The 27,281-nt window shown below is 35.1% G+C and overlaps 1 protein-coding gene across 5 annotated transcripts in view; it reads left to right on the top strand.

Moving 5' to 3' along the window:
• Mbip (MAP3K12 binding inhibitory protein 1) overlaps positions 1 to 27,281 on the top strand; it is a 69,680-nt gene that overhangs the window by 6,666 nt on the left and 35,733 nt on the right. For 2 of the 5 annotated variants that reach the window (XM_003471893.5, XM_013154690.2), the window contains 5 exons: positions 2,069 to 2,134; positions 2,807 to 2,959; positions 6,411 to 6,508; positions 14,419 to 14,457; positions 15,503 to 16,167. In XM_003471893.5, the coding sequence (XP_003471941.1) occupies positions 2,069 to 2,134; positions 2,807 to 2,959; positions 6,411 to 6,508; positions 14,419 to 14,457; positions 15,503 to 15,610 (464 nt within the window). In that variant the 3' untranslated portion in view covers positions 15,611 to 16,167. Of the gene's footprint in view, positions 1 to 2,068; positions 2,135 to 2,806; positions 2,960 to 6,410; positions 6,509 to 14,418; positions 14,458 to 15,502; positions 16,168 to 19,142; positions 21,060 to 27,281 lie in introns of those variants that run through there. The other 3 variants (XR_010046719.1, XM_063246675.1, XM_005004525.4) reach the window with 3 other exon arrangements.

The raw sequence follows: 27,281 nt of genomic DNA, 5'->3' as shown, positions 1-27,281 counted from the left end.
AGAATACACAGCATTGCATAACACTTGCCATAGATCATATTCAAGCATCCTAGTAATAATCAGAGCAAGTAGTTCTTAGGAAAAATTATGGAGAAGAGTTCATAATTAGAGTGAACATTTTTCTTGTTGCCTGTAGTATCTCTTGGCTAATTATTATGAACAAGAATTGTCAGATGAAACTAAAAGTGACTCATTTCATATAGATATACTGATTCTCTTAATGAAATGAGAGGCTCAGGTTGGGTCCTAAATTCAACTTTTTCTACTGTTAATATTTACATTTGCCTTTAAATTTGGTGTATTTTCCTCTCAGCTTTTCAGAACAGGTACAGCCGGAGAAAAGTCTTAGGTAGCACAATCCACCTGCAAGCAACCCATGAAACAGGGTTTGTTGAGGGAGCAAGCACATGTGTCACTAATGTTATTCCTCTGTTCTCCCTGCTAACTCTATTATTATAAACCACCAGGGATAGAAATTGACGAGAATTGAAATGCCCAGCAGGATTCCTTGGTCTATTCAATCTCTTGCTGGCTCAAAACAGTGCTGGCAAGAATTGATGTGGAGAGTGACTAGCACTCCTACATTCACTGTCTTCACACCGTGCCGAATTTCTCACTGATGGGTCAGTTAATCTATGTGTTTGGAATATAGCTCTGAAATGGATGATAGCATCTTTTTTTAACCCTTCGCTCCATCAAATGGTAGAAAGAGAATGGAGATGTAATCACCCTTTAAGTATACTTTGAAGTGTCTCCCCCAAAACAGAAAATGACTATTTAGTCTCTAAATGTAAAAGATGAGTGCATTTCGAATTTTATTCACAAAATTTAACTTGTCAGCAGAACAGTTAATGAAATTTAAACTCAAAAAAATACATTTTAATGTGTTTCTGTTGAGACCGCTCAATTTGACCTAAATAAATGATTGAGATTTAAAAAAATGTTATACAGAGGAAAAAGAGAATTTACTGTTTCATTTATCATTCATTTTTTTACAAAATATTTAAGACAATCTTGCAGAAAATTTACTGCCAGTGTATTGTTTTACTAATGTTTATTCAAACATTAGTGTACATTTTTACCATATAGAATTATATATTATAATATACATATAATAATATATAACATGTCAATATATAAAAATATTAATAGTATTAGATATTACACTAACATTGTCCTAATTTTCTCTTTATAATTTATTAACATCTAATTTGAAAGAAATTGTATTTTCAGCTTTGAAAAAAATTGTAACAAATTTTCACAACATATCTGTCCTAAAATTGCAGTTTTTGAAAATGGAAAAATAGGAAGAAGTAGAAGACTTTTGTATTAGGAATTTTTTCATGTTCACGACAGGACTGTAATTTGTCTCATTGCCAAGCAGTTTGCACAGTGGTATGTGCATAACTGTCCCATTGAGTGGCTTCATATTAATTGTATTAGTAAAACACTAACGAAGAATGTGTTTGAATCTGTTTGTACCACCAATGTTATAAGCCACTCGATGGAATGGTCATGCATGTACTGCATGTGGTTCAAACTGGTGGAAAAGTGTTAAGTGAGTATTGGAAATCTAGGTGGAGTGGGAAAATATGTGTTAAAGCTGAGGTTTCAGGATCTTTTATGTAGAGTTCTGAGTTAAAGGATTTAAATATATAATTAATCCATTTTATTAGATGTTTGCTCATTTGGCAGATAATATCAAAAATGCTGAATTTTTTTAAATGAGTTAGTAAAAATGAGTTATATTCCTATGAAAGAGAATCAAAATATATACTACAATATATAAAGTCTTTAGAATATTGGAGTTTTTTCATTAAAAATTGTATTGTTATGATGCTTCATAGCTTTTCCTAATGTAAATCTGAACATTAGGTAAAATACTAGGTGTTCTGATTCATTTTAGAAAATAAATGTTACTCAGTTCTATCTGTGATGATAATTTAATTACTTTTATTTAAAATTATATTCACATATAAGTAATATGAATTATTGAAAGTTTATCAAAATCTCCAGTGTTTGAAATTAAGAATATGTTAAATCTTACATTCATCTGAATTATCCTTAGAAAATAGTTGTGCAAGAACTGATGCCGTTTTTACACCTTACCCCGGATTTAAAAGTCATGTAAAGGGTAAGTAACTACATACCATTGTCACTGACAGAGTGTATTCTAGATTTAAAAAATGAAATAGAAATAATTTACCTATCTAAATTTTACTTATTTTAAAATTGTCGTAGGTGCTTTGCCTTTTTGCTGAGACAAAATACTCAATACCCAGAGTTAAAGGATTAAAAGTTTATTGTAGTTTACAGTTCATTAAGGTTTCAGTCCATAATCAGCTGGTTCCAAGGCAGGGTGGCATGGCAGAGGGGCATCACAGAGGAGAAATGGTTCATGGCACGCACGAGGAAGCAGAAGCAACAAGTCGCAAACAAGTGACAACAACAAATCTCTTTCTGTCCCTTACCTTTTATGTAGGCTACCTGCTTTTAGGACAGGTAGCACTCTCACGCAGGGTGGCCCACGCATAATTCTAGCATCACATCTGAATCAGTCCTAGCATCACATCCTTAATCCCAGCATCACTCACTCTAGATCCAGCCTCTGTAAAACCCCACCTATGACTGCATGAGGCTTTGGGGGGGGGACATCTAGAATTAAGCCTTAACAAAACAAAAATACTGTCTCATCCTTAAATTGTGGTTAGCTATCTTTATGGAAAGAATATGAAGTACTGTTAGGAAGAGAGAATTTCTATTTTCAAAAGTAAATTTACTTTGGCTTAAAAGTTTCTTAATTTAGTTTCTAGAGTTGTCAATACATATGGACCACAGACTAGACCTGAGGGAATTCAAGGGTCAGGTCATAAATCTAACAGCATGCTTCGAGACTGTGGTAATCAGGCTGTAGAAGAACGACTACAAAATATTGAGGCTCACTTGCGATTGCAGTCAGGTAAGTAAATCATTATGTGGTGCCCCGTGGTGTACCTCTGCAAAGTGGTTAAAGGAATTCAAATTCATATAGTTAGCAAGGTTTTACTGAGTGCCTGCCATGTATAGTTCTATTACAAGAATAGATAAAACAATAACTACTCAAGAAATTTACAGCTTTTGTTGTATCTGCCTTTCCTCCTTTTTATTTCTTGCTGCTCTCTAAAATTGAGGAAGTCTAGTAGATTGAAACAGGTTCCAAGTAGAACCTGATAGCCTGAGTTTATTAAAGTCAAAGCTGAAAACATATGTCTTTTCCTAAAACCAATTTCAGAGCTTACGTGACTACATCTTAGTTGTCACCCACTGTTAACTAGGTCTATACAAAGTGTTGAAAAATATGATTCTAGTCCTCAGGGATCTCTCATTGAGGGTAGGGAGAGTGAGCATTAATTGAACATTAATGCCAGTGACTCTGAAAGTATTATGCATATATCAATTTAGTATTTAACAGTATTCTTTTGAGGTGTTGATGCTTTTGTTGTATATACAAGTTACTGAGTTTCAAAGAACTCAATGTGTCCAAGGTAGTGACAGCTGGAAAAATGATCTTCTGTCTACTCAGCTAAAAATTCTTGCATGCACACCAAACATAGTACTTAATAATTCATTCAACAAATAGCATTAAGCTCCTGTTTAAGCCATTATTCTAGATATTGAAACTACATCTAACCAGGAATCCTACTTGGAAGAGGCAGGTAGTATAAACAATAAACTACATGATATGCTAAAAGAAAAGAGTTAATGATCAAAACATTTTGACCAAGAGAAAGGAAAAGAGGTTGGAACTGGAGGAAAATAATTTTAAAGAGAATAGTCCATGCATTAGCCATATCTCTGGGCTTTCTGTCTCCTACACATTTTGCTGTCCTATGGTCTTTGTACCTGACCTTTGCTTGCTAATCCCAAATCAGTGTGGATCTCCTTTTTATATAACTTCATAGCACCTGGTGCTTCCTGCCTTCCTTTAAAATGGTCATTGCAGGGGCTGGGGATTTAGCTCAGTGGCATAAGCGCCTGCCTTGCAAGCAGGCAGTCGTGAGTTCGATCCCTGGTACCGATAAAAATGAAAAAGACAAAAAAAAAAAAAAATAGCCATTGCAGTTCTGTTTGTTTAATGCTCATGTATCCAGCTAGGTAGTAGAATCTGTGAGAGTGGAACTATATCATACTCATTACCATTTATACCTAGTGTAACACCCAGCACAAAGAGGTGCTCAAATGTTTACTAGTTGCTTATTTCACTTTTTCACATAATGTACACAATGCCTGCTGTGAGACAGAGTTAAGTGCTAAGATTTTTCAAGTGTGGCATCCATGATGAAGTGATATTTGAGCCCTCAAAGGAAGCAACGTGTCCCCCAAAGAGGAAACAGCAAGAAAAAAGCATTCCAGAAAAAGAGAATAATGTCCACCAAAAAAAAAAACAGTTACAAATTTCTGAATGTAGTATAGCTGGAGTATTTGCTGGATGGAGGTGGAAAAGGCTAAGGGAATGAGTTAAGTCTTTGAGGGCAATAAGACATTAACAATAAGAGTAAATCCCCTCTGCCAGAAGTAGATGCATTTAAAATGCAACTGTATACAAGAACTGACTGATGAAGTTTCTAACAGTTTTAGGATGTTAATTCTTTTGGAAAATTTCTGTTGAACGCTTACTGTGTGTTGAACAGTGTTTTTAAGTACAAGGAATACTGAGACAATGTAGTCAGAGGCCTTACCTTCAAGGACTTTATAATCTACGTGAAAGAAATATTACGCATAATGAGGTAGAGTTTTAAGGGGCAATGAAAGTTGTGGGGGGAGGGAGCACAAGGACCCTCCCAGTGAAGAATTTCAGCCAATCTTCATGACCCAGGAAACCTTGAACTGGGTCTTGAAAGGTACAGGAAAATGGCGTGGATGTTTTAGGTAGAGAAAGAGCAAAGTGAAAAGAAATCTTAACAAGAGTAAGAATGACCAGGGTCCTAAAATAAAAAACACAGAGCTCCCCTCCCAAAAAAATTTCTACACTATACATTTAATAAGTTGGTAGCTTTGATATAATTTACCAATATTCTTTAATTGAATACTGATCAACTCCTTATGTTCATTCAGTTAGTAAATATTGGGTACCTGTTCTGTCCCAAGGATCATAGTCTACAAAATTGATGCTTCCTATTTTTGTGGAATGCACAAGCTGCACAACCATAAACAGTAAGCAAAGCACATGAAACTTTGTCACTTAGCACATGAAGCTTATCAGAATGGGAGCGAAAGAAACAGCATGTTGTTGGGTAGTACTAACTGAGTGGGAAAAATTGAGGAAAGGAGGGTAGGGAGTGCTGGTAGGAGGGTGTGGTAGCACTGGAATGGTCAGAGCCCTTACTGGCATTACCTTGGAACTAAAACCTGAGGTTGGCAAGAGGGGATTTTGGAGATGGAGGGAACCACAGCAACAACTAAAGCTTTCAGGGCATCTGGCCTACTTGAATAACAGAAAAAGGAATCAAGAAACTGGAACCATAGGTATATAGGGGGAATGTAGGACTGTGTAGGCCATTTAAGGCCTTGTATACCATTGTAAATGCTTTGGGTTTTAGTTGAAATGAAATGTTAAAGGTATGTGAAGGTCTGAACAGAGAAGTGACATGATCTGACTTACATTTTAAAAGGATCAGTGGTCATTGAGTTGAGATTGTGGTCTTGGGAAGAGCTGGGGAGACCAGGTGGGAGGTTATGATGGTCCAGCGGCAGAAGGTAGTAGTCTGGACCAGCAGAGTCCCTGGGGGGGTTAGAAGGAAATGAGTCATGAATTTGAATTCCCAAGGACTTTAATTTATCATTTCCCTGCCCCCAAAATTTATTCATAATTATGCTAATACCCCTTTTTAATATTATTCTAGGTCAAAGGAGAAAGTGGCATCTAGAAAGAAATACAGAAATACTTCAACTACTGTATTAAATTATCATTTATCCCTGCATTTTTACCCTCTCAGGAAACTTGCGAAGCCCTTCAGAAATATAGGTTGTTCAATGCAGAAACCATGTAGTACCTATAAAGTGAAATTATCATACAGCTAGCATTAGGGGAAACATAAGGAGGATTTGGAAAGGGGAAGTATAATATAATTTGTACCATAGTGTGTAACGGAAATATGAGCTAAGGATTTTATTCTATTATACTTTATTTTGTTAGGTTTAAATATTTCTCTTTTCTTTGCATAAGTATGTTTGCATGATTTTTTTTTTTTTTTTTTTTTTGTCTTTTTCCTTTTCATCAGTACCGGGGATTGAACTCACGACTGCCTGCTTACAAGGCAGGCGCTTATGCCGCTGAGCTAAATCCCCAGCCCCCTGTTTGCATGATATTTTAAGAATAAAAATTATAAGAAGAAAATATTCAGTACTTCATTTTTTTAAAACATATTTAGGTGGTCCAGTGCCAAGAGACATTTATCAGAGAATTAAAAAACTTGAAGATAAAATCCTTGAGTTGGAAGGTATCTCTCCTGAATATTTTCAATCTGTGGTAAGTATGAATGTCTTTCAAAAATAATTATTATTTATATAACAATTTATTCATTGATGTGTGTGTAAAAAACACATATAATTTAAAAGTAAATGAACACAGTTTTACATGGAGAGTTATATATAGTTTTCTAAAAATTCTGACTCAAGTATTTTAGAAATTTAGTATTTTTTAAGAAAAGATTTGTATTACACACATTCTCCAAACTCTTAGGCCATTTTCATAGTATAAAAAATCACCTTGGATGGTGGTCGGTGTTGTAACTCTGAACTTGATACCATGTCAGTGCTCCCTCTGGGCCCTTCCCTGTCAGTTGTCCCTCTACCTTATTACTCTCTCCCACATTATTTTCCTCTGCTCATAGACAGTTAACATTTCTTCATACTAAACAAGCACCTCAAGCTGCCACTCTTTTTCTTGACCTTACCTGTCAGACTTTTAAAAAAACTGGTCAGTAATTATATAATTCAGCAACTCTGGCATTCATTTATTGTTACCTCTCCTTTTCCAGACACTTAAGAAAGCACATTGATGATAAGCATCTTTGGCACATTAGCATTTTTCCAACAATTCTGAGCACATTGTTTTTTCTCAGTCTTCTGAGGCCATTATATGTAATTTTTCTGAGATTTCTTTAAAAGCTATACTGTATTAGAACTAAAATAATTTAAAATATGATTATACTAAAGCTGTTTATATAAAATAAGATTATACTAAAACTATGTAGCATGGATCTTATAAAATATATTTAAATTTCATTTTAGGTATAATAGTCTTAAGTGTTTGAGTGAATTATAGAAGTACTTACAGAGGAAAAAGTCAGGTCAGATAATAAAAAGGCCAGTGGATCCTAAAGGACAAAATTCAGAGAAAGAGGTTTAGAAATTTACTGTTCTCAAATGTAAAATGAGATTTATAAAATTTACTGAAAGCTAAGGCAAAGATTAAAAAGATACCAAACACTTAGCCTATATTAAAAAGTTGGAAATATTAGCATTTATTTAAATTTTAGAAACTTATCTGTGAAGTAGCTATACAAATAAGGGTCAGTCAACTCTTGAGACTTTTGAATGTCTAAAATTTTTAAAATATTTTCTGTTATGTTACATAATACAAAAAGACCTTTCTACTTTTACTTTTTTTTTTTTTTTTTTTGTACCAACATTCAAATGCACGATCTCATGCTCACCAGGCAGGCTCGTATGACCAGTGAGCTAAATCCCCAGCCCTAGGATTATTTTTTGACTGTTTCCTCCTAGAAAACTTCGTTAAAATTTTTATAGTTTTTTTTCCCTGCAACAATCTACCATGTTTTTTTGAATCACACTTCTTTCATTCAGTGATCCCTCTGAAGGTTATTTTTCTAGTTCATTTTCATATCTTGTATATAATTTTTGTTAATAGAGCTGATCTTACAAGAGGTCTGGTATGGCTGGAGATACAGCTCAGCGGCACAGTGCCTGCCTGGCAAGTCTTGAGTTTGATTCCTGGTACCAAAAAAAAAAAGTAGCCATGAGAGAGTGGTGATATCACATATCTCTAGTCAGACCCTTCCATCATAATTTAGGTGTTTTTCCTGGCTCTGATTTATATAAACATAATTTAGACTTAGCTAACAAAAGAACAAGACTTTTATATCATTTTGTGGGGTTTTAAAAATTTTTTGTTTTGAATCTGTTACGTATAGGATAGAGTAGTATTTGGTTAAAGATAGACCTAATCCAATTGCAGGAGACCTTAGATGCTTTAAATCTATTGTCTAGGGTTAGAGAATGGGGAATCTATTGTAAACATTTGAACAGAGAAATGACTTGTGAAAAAAAATAAAAATTTATTTAATACTATTATAGTAAATCAATGAAAAGGGAGAAACTAAGGTCAAGAAAATGTTATACTTGCTTGCATTCAAAGTCAGATCCTGAAATGAGAACATGAGTAACAATAGAAAAGGCTAATGCAACTAGGAAAGAAAACTTGACAAATATTTTGATGATCAGTTATGGAATAAGAGCAAGGATAACTCCACTTTCTGATTGGAAACATGATACCATCATTGATAGAAATAGAAAAATGTAGAAGAGGGATATTTTTAGGTGAATATGAATTTGAAGTCATAAGAGGATATGAAGTTAGAAATATTAGGTTAGCTTTTGGAGATATGACTTACACTAGCTCAGAGATTCTGTGCAGAGATACTAGTTAAAACACTGGTGGGTAAGCTCACTGTTGCCATCAGAGGTCCAAAGTTTGAAACTTGTTGACTACCTAACATCAGGGCCAGGAACCTTAAAAATGTAGACTGAGAATTGACTAGGTATTCAGGAAAGGATGAGTGATAATAAGCTGGGATGCAGCCAGTGTTTTTTAAAAGTATGTCCAAATCTATTAAAAGTAATGTATGTTTGATTAGAAGAATCATTTCTCAACTAGTTTAGAAATGATATATTTAAATAACAGTAGGCTAGAAGGATGTATAGAACTAGAAAGACTAGTTGTTCAGAGTGACTCCATCCTCCAGGCCTACAGAGATTGGCATACACCATAAAGGAAGAATTTCATATTTACCCTTTCACATGAAATAAAGCCAGCTCAAGGTTTTTGCTTGCACTGAGAGTTGAGCACACTGAGTACTCTACAGAGGACATAGGACATTACTCTTCACCCTCACCATCCTCATTCTGAGCTACATGGGTAGTTCTTGCAAAAGCACAATTCTATAGCTTCTAAAGTTAGAAATTAAGAGAAAGTTGAAACCTTTACACTTCTTAAGAATCAAATCTATTAAAAAGTGTAGATCACTTCTAAACATGTGAAAACGTCTTACAACTGCATGGAGATTGATTATCATGGGTAATGTGACAGCATAGCATATGAAAAGGTGAACATTAACATCTAAAATTATAAATTATACTCAACTCATAAAACCAAATCAGGTTATTTGAAGTTCTCTTCATTTAATGAAATATATAAAATTCCAAAGTAAGTTGCAATGCATATAAAATAAGAATTATGAAACATGTTAATATTTGTTGGATCTTTTAATATAATTATTTGAAAATCTTTACCCTTCCAGTTAAACATGGAAAAGTTTTAATGTGCTAATGTTTTCAAATTTTATGATCATAGCTTAATAAACTATTTAAAATATCTGATATGAGTATTTCCAAAGACTGACTTCTTGACTTTAAATGATAACACTTGAAAACAGCAGTGGAACATGCTTCACAAATATATTTTCACACACTTTGTTCATTTCATAGCACTTGTCACTTACAATTACATGTTTACCAATCTGTTCACACTATATTTTAAACCTTTCAAAGCCAGGAACTGTGTTTTTCTTTGAACACATGGAATACCATGATGAATGTTTAGAACATGGCTGATAGTTAATTACTAGACTGCTGATGGTGTATTAACTTTGATTGGACAGAAGTTTTAGTCACTACTAATGGTTGAAAACTCCTGGTTCCAAATTGGGAAAGGGGTATGGTGAAAGCTGCCCAAGACCAAGTCAACATTGCAGCCACAGATTGTGTGTGTGTGAAAGTTCATGGTAGGCCTAAAGTAGGTATAAACAGTTACATCCAGGTGGAAAATTGTGTATATATGTTTTGATAGGCCGTAACGTCACACTAGCCAGTTTGGACTTACAGTATCAACAGAGTTCAATGAAGTTTTGAGAAAGAAAGAAGAACATGTGATCTAGATCCCTGTCTGGTAGCATTGTGAATGCTAAGTGGAGTGAAGGAAACTAGTTCAGAAAGCATTTCATTTCATCCAAGTTAGAAATAAAGGTTTACATCAAGACAGTGGCACTGTAAGAAAAAACATTTAAGATCCTATGCGCACAGATCCGTTACCCTTTACAACTGATTAAAAAAAAATTCAGCTGGTTAGGAGAAGCCTCTTTACCCTTGAGTTTCTTTAGATCATGCATTCCCTGGACATGTGTTTAAAATTTGTTTTCTTTAGGCTATAGATATTGTTGATGTGGCCATAAATTACCTGCCATGATGAATATTGGGAGGAAAGAGAATTTTGAATTATCTCTATGCAGTTGTTTCTTTAGTATGCTGTGCTCACATTTTCTCTTGAATATGAAAACTTGTGTAAATTGCCACCATTTGCATTGAGATGTAGTACTCACATCTAAAACAAATTTTAAATCCAGTCTACATGTGAAAATATTTTGCTCAAGCCAAAAATAAGCCCCACTCATTTTACTGCTTAAGTCATTGATCCATTGATACCCTTATTCTCCTCATTCTGACATTTTTCATGTTGCTTTCATGATACAGAAATAATCTGATTGCTTAATGTTATGGCTTATGTCTGGATGTCCTCCCAAAGCCTCATGTAATCATAGGTGGAACTTTTTCAGAGGTGTCTGGATCTGTGTGTGTGATATTAAGATTGATTCATTATGTAATGCTAAACTCAAGAACACTAGGGATTAAGGATGTGAGTGCTACCCACCCTAAGTAGTCAGGAAGGGGGAGAAAGATACTGTTAAGTCCCTTGCTGCTTTTGCTGTCTTCTGAGTGGAATGAATTATTTTCCCTCTGCAACACCCCTCTAATCATGTGTCACTCTGCCTGAGAACCAGCTGACTATAAACTGAAACCTCTAAGGACTGTAAACCAAACTTTTCCTCCTTTAACTTTGAGTGTCAGGTATTTTGTCTCAGCAACAAGAAAAAAAGTAAGACAGAATTTGATACCAGAGAAGTGGGGCTGTTGCCGTGACTATATCTGACCTATGGTTCAAGAGTTTTGGGGGAATGTTTGTGGGAAGAGTTTGGAAAGGTTCAGAGATGCTGGCTGAAAAAGCACAACTGGAACACATGAGGCTGCTTTGTATGGGAGATTCCCATCAGAGCTCAGAAGATCAAAAAGCTGATAGAGATGCTGCCGGTAAAGACTAAGTTCAAGGGATTTCTGCTGGAAAGAAGTACTGCATTGATTGTTGGACTCTGTGCTTTTTGCTTAGCAAAAAGTTTGTATTTTGCTTGTGACGAGATTTTGCCTAAGTCTGAGATTGAGGGAAAAGGACTGATTAAATCTAGCAGAAGAAATTTCAAGGCAATATTGAGCCAGTGGCATGGTTACTGTTGGGAGCTTTTAGCCAGATTTACATTGAAAGTCAAGAGCAAAGAGCCCAGCACAATGATATAAAACATTTTGATTTGACCAAAGAAAAAGCTCCAGTAAAGCTGTGGAGTGCAAAGATAGACCAGAGTTCTTGATTGCTGAGAAGGAAAGGAGAATAGAAAAGATGGCCTGAATACTTCATAAGAACTAGCCGTTGTGACTTCAGAATTGCAAAGGTGAAAGACTTTCCTTCAAAAGAGAGCCCAGAGCACCGTGTTCCAGAGTGGTGGCCTAAGGAAGTCATAGACACTGCACCCCTATAGTCAAGAGGCAAGGAAGCCTTGGCTATTACTCCGCATCTGGCAGCAAAACTTTGGAATCATCTTTCTAGGCTGGTTTTAGGTATATAAAATATGCAAGAGTTGTGGAGTCAGGAAGGCTTCCACTCAGATTAAGAAGAAGGCCTGGGAGGCCAGGCAGTTATGTCCCTAAGAGAGCAGTGTGTGAAGCTGAAGGTGCAGAAGAGATCCCAGAAGTTTGGAAAAGCCAGGAATGTGTCAAAGAAAACTATAAGGAGGGAGCAGAGCAGGCCCCAAAGAGAACCCATAGGAACTATAACCACTCACGGTACCAAAGGGGCAGAGCCACCTAAGCCCTTTAGAATTCACAACTTGCCATAGATTGCTAGGGATGCTGGAACTTTAACTGTGGGGTTTAATATTTGCCCTGCTGGTTTTTGGACTTGCTTTTTTCCCATTCCTTGCTATCCCCTTTGTAACTTCTGGAATGGAAATGTCTATCTTGTATTGTTGAATGTTGGAAATGTTCATCTTTCTTTGCATTTTTACAGACTTGCAGCTAAGAGTTTGTCTTAAATCTCAGAGAAAACTTTAGACTTAGACTTTTTAGCAGTGCTAAAATTGTTAGGACTTTGGCATCTCTTGGAGATGGTTTTTTGCATAAAGGAATATGCATGCGTCTTTGAGGGGCCGGAGTAGAATGTTATGGCTTTTGTTTAGATGTCCCTCCAAAGCTTCATGTGGTCATAGGTGGGTTTTCATAGGTGGCCAGATTTAGAGTATGTAATGCTGGAATTGATTCATGATAAAATGCTAGGCTCAAGGGTACTAGTATTTAAGGCTACAAGTGCTACCCATCCTAAGTAGTCTGGATAAAATAAAGGGCAGAAAGACGCTGCTAAGGTCTTTTGTTTTGCTTTTGCTGTCATCCTCTGCCATTCTGCTTTAGAGCCAGCCAACTGTGGACTGAAACGTCTACCAACTGTAAGCCAAATAAACTTTTCCTTCTTTAACCTTGAATTTGGGATGTTTTGTCTCAGCAGTGAAAAAAGTAAGACACTTAATGACATACCAATATTCAACAGATTAAACTACTAGGACCACAAGGGAAAGGTTATTTTCATCCAGTATATAAAAAGCCACCCCTTGGGAAAGTAGGAGACTGAGCAATGAAGAAATTAAGCATTAAGAGCTAGGGGTTTAGCTCAGCGGCAGAAGCGCCTGCCTAGCATAAGCGCAAGGTTGTGAGTTCAACCCCTGGTACCAAAAAAAAAAAAAAGAAATTAAGCATTAAGCCCTTATCTGCCTCAAGCCCCCTTACCTTACCCACCACAGTTATCTAACTTAGTTTGGTAAAGGAAGGAGCATATTTATGTGAGTTCTGTTATTCTATAATTACTAATCCAAATACTCAATGCTTTCCTGTTGTTATTACCAATAAGAGCCATATCTACATGTTCTTTTAATCAGCTTTTGGCACAAGCAAAGATATATGTATTTGTAAATCCCAGTGGAGAGAAAGATTCATGAAGATTTTGCAACCTGCCTTTAATTTCACCTAATACACTCATTTACTAATTTGGCATTCAAAACTTTGAGATTGTTATGAAACTAAGAACAAAGTACAGAAAGAATTCATTAGATGAAAGTTCACTAAGCAGTTTATCAGTGAATGTTGTCATTTGTACATAAAACTTGAGTTCAACTGGATTAAACAGTTTAGAAATGTCTTATAAAATAGAACACCCAATGATGACACAGACTTCAGAGTTCATTGATTTGGTGACTAAATCATGACTATCAAAGAACTGAGTTATTTCTCAGCTCTGCTTGGTGTTGGCTTCTTCCTTAAGCAGATGGCAGGACAGTGGTAGTACATCCAGGTGTCTTGTCCACGTATACTAGTGTCCATAGGAACTGGCTCTTTCTTTTCCTATAATGTCACCTCTTAATCCCCAGAAGACCTCTTACTCATAGGCTGGAATTGGGTCCATATGCATTTTAGTCACTAATGGAACAGTGAATGGATCACTGTTTTCGTGACTGACAGAGAATCAGTGCAAAGAGTTCTTGCATAGACAGCCACAGTGCCCATTATAATCAGTAAAGGATAATTAGTGTGTGTGTGCCTGTGTGGTTGAGGGGAAGGTTTGTACCCTTTGACCTAATATGCCAAATTTCATTTTCCTTTATTGTTGCTTCACTTATCCAATATCCTAAAATACATAGATTATATAAAAAGAAACTAAGTAGAAAAACTCTGAGAGCACCTCTTTCTGTAATGGCGGCGCCTGATCATAAGCTTGTAATTAGTGGGAACGTAGGTAGTGCTAAAGACAAGCATTTTGTAGCACTGTTACCGCGGATACTTGAATAGTATCCATTACACCAAAAGGTTGATAAGCTTGTTGACTTTGTTTCTGTCAGAGTTCCCAAAGACTGTATCTATGTTTTATTCAGTGTGCTATAAAGGAAATGATGTTTATATTATTTACTTTTTTTTTCCTTTTAAAACTAGAACTTTTCTGGAAAAAGAAGAAAAGTTCAACCACCACAGGTAAGTTACTCCATCTTCATTTTGGCTTCTTCAATAGATTAGTTAGATTTATATCTTATTAATAAAAGTTTCTACAGTGCTTGCCTGTCAATCATACCTGGGTAAGATTTGGAACTGAAGTAAAGGATAGTATAAACTCAGCGGCATAAGCGCCTGCCTTGCAAGCAGGCAGTCGTGAGTTCGATGCCTGTTACCAGTAAAAACCACAAAAAGACAAAAAAAAAAAAAAAGGATAGTATAAACTAATATACTTCAGTTGAAACCATAATTGCATTCAAGGGCAATGAATGCAGTGAACTAAGATGGGTTAAATATAAAAATCTTTCCCTGCTTATACTACACTTGATCTTAGCCAAAATGCAGAGAAACAGTAGAATATGTCAGCTACAAAATCCTAAAAAATAAGAAGTCCTAAAGTCTCCCATTCTCCCTTTGTGAAAGGAATTAGCAGAATCCAAAAAAGCAAAAGAAAAAGGGTGTCAGCCAACCTCTGTTGAAAATACTAGTATGGTAGCTACTGATATATCGGGTTTTAAAAAATACTAGTATATTAATGGTTAAATAGTAAGATTACGGCAATAATGTAAATTTTTAAGTTGGGGAAAACACTAAAATAATTTGGCTGGTTTTTTTTTTCACTTTCACTGCAACTGATCAAACCCAGAACTGCCTTTTTTTTCCCCAAGGTAGTTGATCTCTCAGAATTGAATTTCTCAGTATTGTAAGCTCAAACTAATCGTAAAGTTTAATATTTTACTATTGATTAGAATATTTTTTTCCAAAGTTTTTTTTAGCCTTTTAAAACACAAAAGATTCAGGAGAGTTTTTCCTTAGGCAAGAGAAAGAAATACTTAAGCCTTGTTATTTTGTACCTTTTGATTTATGATATAGTCACTATATATAGGTAGTTTTTAAAATTATTCTCCTGAGAAAAATCATTTCATCATGCTGTTGAATATTTTAAATATTTATAGTTCATTTAGCACTTTATCTGCATTAAGATACTTCAGGGTCTTATTCAGCAATTTGTGTTATTGTTTTATAGCAGAACTATTCACTGGCTGAACTTGATGAGAAAATTAGTGCCCTCAAACAAGCCCTGCTCAGAAAATCAAGAGAAGCAGAATCTATCGCACCTCACCACCTTCCATGAAAAACTCCTCTCCTCCTTGTCATTTTACTTTTTTATGTACATGAGTGTAACTTACACTGTAATTAGTTAAATGGATATGTATTTATCAGTGTGAACTTTTCTGTGAAGTCAGAATTTATTTTTACATGAGTCTGAGCTTGTAGCAAATACTCTACAAGTATTCCAGCAAGATTTGAAATAATGAATGTTTTGAAAATAGAATTGTTGAAAACTGTTCCCTTCTGTTTTAAAGGAGGCATTTTGGAAATGTAAAGGCTTAATTTGAACCTTTTTTTTTTTTTTTTTTTTTTTTTTTTTTTGGTAGACCACAGAAAGGAAGATTTTGTGATACTGTTTTGTGATACTAATACTTAAAGGGACTTTCTAATGTTGGTTAACCAGTTTATTTAAATTAGTACCTTGCTTTTAATGGGTATTCAACAAACAATTTATCAATTCAAATGAATTTTTAATATGTATGATATGCTTGTAGTTTGCTTTTTCAGACATCAGTATTAATGTAAATAAATAATAAACCCAGCTTTATTCCTTTATTAAATGTGATCTTGAACAAGTTACTTGATCTCCTTTCTAATTTCTTAACTGGTAAAAAGGGAATGATAATAATAGATAATAATAGAACCTACTTCATTGATTTTTAGGAATTAGTGAGATAGTTTTGATACTGTGCCAAAGGAATTGTTCAGCAAATATCAGCTATTGTTAGTGAGTGAAACATGACCTATCCTTGGACAATAGTAAAAGATGTTTCAAAGAAATTATATTGTCATAGTTGCAAATTAAATGTTTAAAAAGTCCAACCAAAGTTATGCCCAGTGGTTCATGGAGCAGCTATTCAGGTCAGAAATAATTTGATTGTGCGAATCAGAAAATTGCTTGTAAACTGAGAATTATTTTAAAAAAAAATTACAAGTGCAGAATTTCAGTGGGAAATTGTACAGCTAAACATTGTAGAAGCTAGAACATCACCGGCAGTGACTGACTGTTATGTCTCTGACTGCCCCTTGGCTCTAATTCTCTCTGGTTCTTTCTCGGTCACCTATTCACTGTTTGTTCTCCTTTTCCCTCTGTGTGCTTCTCTCTCTTGCATGTTCTCTTTCTGTTACTGGTAATATATGCATATACAGTATTCTTTGAACTGGTTTCTCTTCATTGCCACTTCCCCACATAGGGAGACATGTTACTCCCATTTCCATAGCCCCAGTTCGGACTTTGACTATCCTTGGTGCAAAACTGTAACTCAACTCTGTAGAACCTCACAACCCAGATAAGCTCTGCTTACCTCTTATATCTCTTCCTCCAAAATCTTCAGAGTTCAAATCTGAGGCTGATGAGGCATCTCAACCAGTTGTGGTAGGATGCTGCGGGCAGGTCTTGTCCATATGAACTTGCAGTGTACACAAAAGCTTGTGGTACAACTGTTGGAACCTTGAAAATATTGTCACCAGGTAAATGTATGGGAGGTTTGGAATCATTCCCAAAAAGTATACACAGGCTATGTTGATTCCACTATATTTTATCTCTGTAGAACAAATTCATCTTTCAAAATATTCCCTAATATGATCCAACCTTATAGGTATAGCTACAAATGCCAGCTCTCTAGTTTCTATCTGATCCATTTGATACTACCAGAATGACATCTTCCAACTTCACTGACATATTTTACTACCAACGTAACCACCAGAATAGTAGGGAAGATAGCATTAAAAACTATCATTTAGAAAAGGAAATTAATTTAGATGTAGGGGGGAAAAAAGCCTGGAAAACATACAGATCACTAGTCCAGACCACTAAATACCATGAGTCAGTTGCAAACTTTGCTACTGTGGCAGTAGTAAAGATTCCTTAGTTATGTCTGAGAGTCCTAGGGTCTGCCCATTAGGAAAGTTTTCTTTCCATTGTTTTAAGGAACAACAGGAAGGGAAGTCCTCTTCATTAAGTATTGGCTGGTGCTAGTATTTCTTTTCTTTACCACTTGAGTCTGGAGCCTACAGAAGAGAGGAGCAATATATGTTGATGTGAGTTGGCACAGGTACTTGGTCAAGAGTAAGGTTCCTCTGGTGATAACTACTCCAAGAACTTCAGTGGGCTTTCAATATTGTCTTTCTCAAGTGCATGACTGATTGAAAGATAATGACAGGCATTTTTGTGAGATAAATTTGCTCCCTTAATCACCAGACTTCCTAATGACTTCCTTTAGGATTTCTGTTATTTAGCTCTTCGTTTCCCCATTGTCTCTTCCTAATGGCCTTGTCCTCAAGAGAAAATAGGACAAGTGATTGAAAAGAAGCTTAGTTATTGGGACAGGAAAGCACGTCTTCCCCAGACTGTCCCTGCGAACCCCTCCCCTCCACAGGTTACATTCCAGTCTGTAAAAGTGTTTTGCAAGGGACTGGGTGACATTTTATCTTGCGGAAACAGCTGGGCTCCCTGAGCTATTCTGGCTATTGTGGGGTACTCTCAGTCACTATGCTCCTGAAGTTTTTCCAGATTCATGAATAACATCCCAACCTGGTCTTTTTCAGTCTCAGCAGAAAAGAATTCTCTATGAAATATCTTTCTGGTTTCTGTACAGGTTAGGCCTACTCATGGCTGTGGGCTCATTTTGTTGCTGATTCTGTCTTACCTCTTTGGCTCTAGTGTCCATTGTTTTCTTTATGATTTAAAATCTAGGAAAACAATTAAAATTCTTAATGTGGGCCAACTGTCCACTCTAAAACAGTTACCTCTGACTTGCCTGGTAAGGTCTTCAAGAACAGAAGTGCTATATGCGGCTACTCCTTTATGTGGTAAAGGACACTTCCAACAAAGAACGTGGGCTAGGAATCCGCCTCTGTGATTTAGATTGATTAACATGCAGTTGGCCTTTATAAAATTTGCAACTTCTAAGAAATTTTTTTTCAATGATTAATCAAAAATGTTTTATGATCCTAGGGATAGTGTTCACATCTGTGGGAAATGATTTCATTTTGGGATTTCTTTTTGAGCAGTTCTAATATTTTACAACTTTTGGTCATAGATACCTTTCAAAGGACAAAGAAAAAGTTTACCTTTTTTTCAGAGCTCAAGATTGAATCCAAGGCCTTAATGCCCACTGGGGAAGTACTCTACCACTGAGCTACATCCCTAGCCTGAAAACACACTTTTTAAAAATGAATAAAACTGTTCGTCATTTCCAGTGGATTCCTTAGACTCTTATAAATCGTATCATGAAATCTTAGTAATGTATGCTTTTTGAAACATCTTGTAATTTTATCATTTCTAAGCAATTATTTCCAGCTATGCAAAAACAAAGACTAAGAAAGTGGAACAATGAATCTCTTAAAAGGGTAATACAACAAAATAAATTATCACTAGTACATCACCCTTTGGTTTTCATATAGCCAAAAGTATTATTGTTTCAAGAATTATTGTATGAATTATTTCAAGGAGATATGCAGATTTTGGACAAACACTATTTTTAGAGTCTTTTTTTCCCTACTAGCTTTCAAGGAATATTGAGTGTAATTGTTTTTTTTTTTTTTTTTTTTAGCTTTTGCTTTTAATGGCAAGGACTAGAAGAAAATAGGAACTTCCATTCATCATTAAAAGATTCTGAGGTGATGCAAAGAGACAAAGGGCAGTACTCTAGATCCTATTGACGAAGCCTGGGAATTATCTTGTAAGCAAAACTCAAACCTTGAGTCTTAAGATGCATATTCTAGATAAGCATTCACATACTGAGGAATGAGTGACCATATATTTCCATAGACAACAACAAAGAAATATGGTATTTTCATCCAAGCACTCAATAGGAAGGGCTTAACTGTGTAATATTTTATGATAATGACCTGAATCATCTTATTTTGCTAACTGATGGTAAAATTCTCTTTAAGCTTTTATGATGCTCCCCCATCAAATTTATTTTATATAGTTTCTAAGCTGAAAAATATTAAAGACAATCATGTTCACAAAGGTGAATGAAAGGTATTAAATGATGTAGAAATGAAAAAAATCAGTGGGCTAATCAGTTTAATTGGTGTTGATAAATCTAAAAATCGAAATGTATTGCAATAATTACCACCCTTCAACAAAATCTTGTCATGAGAGTTTTTTAAAGTATTACATTTTGTCAATATGAATATAAGAAGATCCAAGAGACATAATAAATTACAACCTAGTAGAAATGTATTTGGAATCAGGAATCACTATTTACAAATTGGCTATATTCCAGGTTTATTAATGTAAGTGGCTAACAGATAGTTACATTCAACCATCATTACCATTTTGAGTAAACATACTTTCAAAACTAAGAAAATACGAAATAAAAATTTGTTCACTATTTTGAAATTCTTACTAAAATTTCTAATACTTTAAATTTTTTATGTCTGTAAATTATTCTTAAAATGGCTTAAGATATACATTTAATTTCAAGATTCATTAGACCTAGATATAAATGATAACTACTCTGGTATGTTGACGGTTAAAATGTATTTTTCAAATCTCAAGATCTTTGTAAAAATCCATATATCTAACATTAAATTTCAAGTAGGAGCACTTTCAAAAACAATCCATCCTTGTAGGATAAAAATGCTTCAAATGTTCTTATTCTTAAAACTTGCAGCTTTTGGTAAGCACAGCACTGTCTGCAAAATCCAATTTATGAGAAGTAGTACTTTTTTGTCTTTAAATGGCCTTTCTAAGACGGTCTTTACAACACTATAAATCACTAGAAAATAAAAGGTCTTTCCAAGCTATCTTAAAATTAAAAATTTTAATAGTGATGTGATTTTATGCTATGAAATAGGGTTAATAAATGTTTGCCATTCTAGGATGATGAAATTGTGAACCCATTTTTAAAATATGAACTATTTTAAATATAGAGAAAAGTATAGACAAACATATTTGAAACTTGCAACTTTTCACTGGACAGTTTTCTGTTTTTAGCCATTTTGATTTATGTAGATTACCCATTTTGTTGCCATTTAATATTACAAATTATGGATAAACTAGATTTTATTCCAAAATTGTTTCCATTTGTACTCATATGTGGTAACTCTGCAATGGGTAGCTTTCCAAGCACTTATCTTCCAACCTTGGTAAATGAGTTACCGCACAGATTTACTAAAATGTAATTTTAAAGAGGATTGTGGGTTCACAAATTTATGAGAGAAAACCAGACCTATTAAGTGGAAGATAAAAACTTGTAACCAAACATAAAATGTATGCCCACTTTTTAAAACTATCTTAGTTCTATTTGTGTGGGTGTGTGTTTGTTTTTGTTTTGTTTCATTTTGGGGTTTTTTAATTTTGGTTTGGTTTGGTTTTTTGCTATATCATCTCAGTTGATTTAAGTATTTAGGCCTGGAATAATATTTGGAAAGTCACTATGTTGCTGAAGAACTCCAGTCTTCATGAGATAAACAATTAAATATCAGCTATTCACTGTTTTTCCCCCTTGCGCTCAGAATCTTGATCTCATTTTTCTGTCTCAATAGAAAGCAGTAAATGAACTCTCATACTAATTAATAAAATGTGAAGAAAAAATATGACTTATTGAAAGGTCATGGCTTCTCACCTTTATAAGTCAAAATCTGGGGAACAGGAATTAAAAGAGCATTTTGTGAACCTCAGTCTCTTGCCTGAGGCTAACAGCCTAAAGTACTATTATGATTTTTAAAAGGAGATTATGGAAATTTATTCATTCAACAGATTTTGAATAATACAACAACCACTGTGCTAGAGCAAGGAATATAGTTACATCCCTTATCCACAGGGTACAGTTATAAGACCCCTAGTGGATGCCTAAAACCTTAGGTAGTATGAAACCCTATATATATTATACTGTTTTTCCTATATAGACATAGCTATAATAAAATTTCATTCATAAATTAGGCATAGTAGGAGATTTACAATAAAATAGAACAGTTACAACAATATACTATAATAAACATGAATGTGGTCTCTCAAAATATCTTGCTATATTGTACTCACTCTTGTGTTGATGTACATCTGAAAGTAGAGTGACATGCATTGTGGTGTAAAGTTAAGCTACTGTGTAAGGTAATGAACACAATAGTTAATCTGCAAAACAAAAGGCAGGTAGCACATACAATGTAGATACACTGCACAAAGGAAGCAGGAGCAGACAGTTTGCTATTTCATCACCCTATTCAGAATGGAGTGTAATAGAAAGCCGGGAATAGTTTATTTGTCGAATCTTCTATTTAATATATTTGGGCTGTGATTAGCTATGAGTAACTGAAAGCACGGAAAGTGAAGTCTCTGATAAGGTGACTCCAGTAAACAGATGCATAAAACATGAAACTTCTGCTCTTTTAATCCTTCACTAGTGTTTCTCCTCTTTGGTACTGAAAACAGGCGCAGTTGGTTCTTTTAAAGAGAGATAGAAGAATCTGGAAATGCTCAAGAAGCATAGTTTTCATGTTCAAAAGAACACGTAAATAAAATTAACCCCAAAAGCTAAACAAAATTAGAGTTGTATATCTGGTATTCAGCTTTGAATGCAAATCACAGAATATTATTCAATTGGCTTGAACAATAAGGTTTATTAATACACGTATGAAGAATTCCAAGTTGATCAATTCACTAGCCCAGTAACAAAATCACTGAGGACCAAGGTTCTTCCTATATTTCTGCTGTCAACTTTCAGCTACTTTAAGATGGCAAAGTGGCTGTCACACTTCCATGTGTCACATCCACATAAAGGACTAAAGAGCAGCAGAAGAATCAGTGCATCATATATCTCCCTAGAGGGAGATGGCCAGAACTGTAGCACATGTTCTTTTATAAACCAATCACTAGCATGAGGAATTAAACTTCCATGATTGGTTGAGACTAATTATGTTCAATTAAAATTTCAAGGTCCCACATGCCAAATATTCCCTATGTGTAGCTGAAAAAATAAATGTAAACAAAGCAAGTAAAGGACAGGCATTGTGTAAAGCTCCAGGGTACAGAGACACTGATATGAATGGGAAATTAAAATTTCTGTTAAATAATTGGATCATCTGATTTTATGTTACACATTTCCACCTCACGGGGAGGTACCCATTTCTTCATCAACTACAAATCTTCCTGATAGGTTCTTACTCTCACCAAAATAATTCCAAAAGTTGAAACTTCAACTGGTAAGAATAAAAGAAATTAGGTATCAATAGCCAACCCTTGTTCACAGAAACACTATTACCAAAAGAATAATCTTTTCCCTCAAGAAATGGGAAGCTTACTCTTTTATATTTTGCCAGTGAATCTAATTTTGGGTTTTATGCCAGTGATTAGAATAGAAGGAATTCTTGGATTAAATGATAATATTGACAAGAGAAAAATAATCCCTTGGATTTGAAGAGTATTTTACATTTTCAAAGTGCTTTCACACACTTAAACTACATCTCAATTCTTACTCTGGGAACAGGTTTAAAGCTGTCTACATTCCTTATTTTTTACATGTAAGAAATGCAATATGTCAAAAGTTAAAATATCTCCCCAAGGTTTCATATGTCCTAGTATTTAAAGAATCAGACTTCTTAAAAAATTACTTTATTCTTAATCCAGTGTTTAGTAATCCAATTATTTTATTCCTAATCCAATTTAATAAAGTTGCACATTTAAAATTTGTTTGACATTATAAAGGCCTATTAAAACTAAAAATAGAATCTCTCAAAATCTGAATATAATATCTTTTAGGTTTTACCTTCTCTAAGCTAGCTCCACCTTTGCAGTTCCCAAAATTTAGGAACCTTTTTATTTTAAACTATTTTAACATGCTCCTCTTTCATTCCTTTTCCTTTATTTTTTCCTGTAATCTTCTCTTATTAGAAATTGCTAGTATATTCAGGTGAAAACATGAAAAACAAAATCAGTCAATCAATTTACTTGACTAAGATTTTTATTTTCCCATTTATATCAATGTGTGTTTAACCTTGAGTTTTGCACAATTGTCCTTCGCTTTATTTGTTTGTATTTATTTTTCAGTTATAAATAGAAAAATTTGGCACATGGAAGCCTGGCATTTTAACTGAGCTGAATTAGCCTAACCCAATCATGAAACTTTAACTCCCCATCTAAACTCAGCAACCAAACCTTGGCCTGGACACTTGTGTGACTTTAAATCTCATTTGAACAGTATTGAAAAAGATTCTGAAAGGGCCAAAAGTCAAAAAGAAGAACAAGATTACCTAGAACTGAACACTCAATGACAAGTTGGAGAAAAATATCACTAGAAGGAGCCTTGTGTAAAAGGGAAAAATGATTCCATTTTCAAGATTTCCAGAGGAAGAAAAGCAAAAACATGTTTAAACCTATTAAACTTTACCCCTACTTTTCAGAACTGATGGATGGTAAAGCAACAGATTCAACAAAAGGGATATTTTCTAACCACTAGAAGTGAGCAGCAAAAATCTCCTTATGAGAACTATGACCAGCCATTCCCTTTGGTAACACAGATTTAAGTAAAGATTACAGAGAACACAAAATGTGCATTTGCTCAGACCAAACTCTAGCCAGCCGCTCACCCAAAATCTTCCCTTCCGTCCGTGTCTTGAATCAAACTCAGCACTTCTAAAACTAAATTCCTGACCTCTTCCTCTGGTCACCTTTCCCATCTTTTTTTTTTTTTTTTTTTTTTTTTTTTTTTTTTTTTTTTTTTTTTTTTTTTTTTTGTCTTTTTTGTTTTTATCAGTACCAGGGATCGAACTCAGGACCGCCTGCTTACAAGGCAGGTGCTTATGCCGCCAAACTAAATCCCCAGCCCCTTACCTTTCCCATCTTAATGACAGGCAGTACTCTTCCTTTGCAAGCTCTTAGGTCAAAAGACCCTGGGACCATCTTTAACTCCTATCTTTCATATTCTGCACTCAATTTTGTCAGAAAATGCTGTTGTCTCTACTTTCCAAATATATTTGAAACCTAACCAGTTCTCACTGCTTTCACTCTAGTTCAAACCATGTCATCCTAATCCTCTTGGTAGCTGCAAAACACTCCTAGGGCTCCCTTCTTCTGCCCTTGCCAGTTTACTCTATTTTCAACACAGCAGTCAGAGTGATCCTTTATAATCGGAAACCAGTTCACGTCACTTCTTTGCTGAAAATCCTACAATGGCTTCTCAGTTTACTCAAGAAATAAATAAATAAAGTCCTTCCAAAGGCCTATAGGAACCTGCCTGATCTGTCTATGCCCGCATCCCCTGCCTTCTTCAACAGCACCCCCCCCCCACCAAGGCCTCACCCCCAGGAAACCTCCCACTTGCCAGCCTAGATTCCCAGTCCATCTCAGGTATGCCTTGGCTCAAATCATACTTTCAATTGAGTAGTTACCAGATAAAATACTAGGCACCAATTGTTTGTGAATTTCAGTAACATTTTAGTGTTAGTTGTTCATCTGAGATTCACATTTAACTGGGTGTCCTTTATTTGGGCTTTGCCTTTTCTAAGTCTGGTGGATCCACAAGGATTCTACCCAGGCCTAGGTACATCCTGCCTTCCCTCCTCACTCTCAGGTTCCAGTTTCCTCTCACCTGTTTAATTTACTTTTCCTCCTACTATTCAGCTTCTTGCAAATACCCACACACTGGGTTTATTATCTGTCTCCCTCCTCCCCTAAATCATCTTCCTGGGAGCAATGATAGCATAAAAACAATATAATTTGTGATTAAAGAACTTTATTTTTCAGCATATTTCTTGTCCACTGTTTTGACAAACTGGGTTTTTTTAGGAAATATTGGGGAAATGTAAGTACTTCTACCTCTCTATTTTTCCTATTTTTACATTCCTTGCAGGTAAGCAAGGAAGAGGCTGAGGTGCCTTACATATGCACATAGGTTAATGTAATTGATTTTCATTCAAAGCTCAGCATATGCTATAAACTCTAGACATGTGTCTTTCAAAAAATACATGATATACATAGCTGACAAACTAGAGAATTTCAACAAGGGAGCTAAAACTACATTTTTTTTAAAATCTAAACTTTTTTTTTTTTTTGGTGGTACCAGGGATTGAACTCACGACCTCATGTTTACCAGGCAGATGCTTATGCCACTGAACTAAATCCTGGGGCCTAAAAATCTAAACATGTTAATTGAATTTTTCAATTTCTTTAACAGCCAAATACATATATATGATTTAATATTAATACATTTTTCGGCAGCAGCAAAAAGACAATTTGTTTGAATGCTATTGTTCAGTGAAAGCTACAGAAAATCTAACCATCTCTAACCATCTAACCATCTAACATACTGCCATTGTTTAGCAGGATTGCAGAGAGAGGAAGGATGCTTGAGAGAGGAAGGATCTAGGTCCAAGAGGCTTTGCAAATTGGGCTAAAGGCTCAGTGTGAGGATAACAGGGGTAACCCCATCAGCTCTGCAATTAGAAAAATCACTGGTTTCTGGCTACAATCTAGAAAACAGATTATTATGACTTGGTACATGTCTGAAGTTATTGCTACAAACATGGTCTTACCATCAACCTCTGAGACTCAAAGCAAAAATTTCAGAAAGTGTACCTTTCAATAAATACAGTGAACCTATTTTTAAATTCGCTATGTAGTTTCTAAAATAATAATCTGTATGGTAAGTATCTGAAATTTTATTCAGTTATGTGACTTTTTACTAATGAGTAAGCATGAGAAAAACTTATAAAAAGGAATAAAAAGCCAGCTGGAACTAATAATTTTGAATAATCACAACAAACAAATTATGAAGGACTTCTCATGCATTACCTTACTTAATCCTTGCAATAGATAAACAGGTTATTGTTTGTTATCCCTATTTGCAGATAAGTGACTTGAGACTCAAAAGGGTGAGTTTATCATCTGTAAAAGACAGGGCTGATTACCCTGACTTTGCCCTCTGAGATCCAAATTCTTGCCTCTTACAATAAATGGCAAATTCATCTGTAATGAAGCAGCAGGTAAGCAAGGAAAAGGCTGAGGTGCCTTGCATAAAAACAGAATAAAGGAGAAAAAATGACCAGCTAGGCAAAAGGGAGAATTGGCAAATAAAATTATGAGGAATTACCCTCTTGAGAAGAGCAAAAACCCAACTGACTTCTTCTCAAATGAAGAGACCCAGAGATGGTCAGCTTTGACTATTTTAGCACATCCCAAGTACAACCACAACATAGTTTCTATTAAACCACAGAAACCAAGGGATGGACTTCTTGCTAATATTAAAGATGAAATAATATAGAAAAAAATCCCACATGTTAACTTACTTAATTCAAGTTCTCTCACATACTCTGATATTCAATGTTAGCTGGCTAGATTCCATCAGTATTCCAAATCTTCTGACGGCCAGCTCACCTGCAGCCTTGGTCACCTGGCAGGGTAATACTTTTTACTACAGGAAACAGCAGGTTTCCACTCCCCCAAAGAAACTTTCACTTAGGTTTGTATTCCAAACTCTAGAATATAGACTCTTTGGAAGGAGATTCAGTTACTCTGACTTTGTGTACTTTTCAAAATACAGGATAATGGGGTAGCTAGGCAGTCAATGGTCACACACCAACTAGTGATCTATTGATCACAGAAGCCTCTTTCTAAAACCAGCCTCCTTCCTTCCTGGTAGAGATCTTAGATTACTATACATGACTGAGTCATTACCCTACCCACCATATGCACAGCTGAATAATTCACTCCACTCAGCTGGTCAATCAGCTACCCCAAACTTCAGGGA

This window comes from Cavia porcellus, unplaced genomic scaffold (assembly GCF_034190915.1).
Source record: "Cavia porcellus strain 051 isolate PalLab524CR breed Dunkin Hartley unplaced genomic scaffold, mCavPor4.1 scaffold_1, whole genome shotgun sequence".
In the NCBI taxonomy this organism is placed as follows: Eukaryota; Metazoa; Chordata; class Mammalia; order Rodentia; family Caviidae; genus Cavia; species Cavia porcellus.
This window is presented reverse-complemented; position numbering and strand designations above follow the sequence as displayed.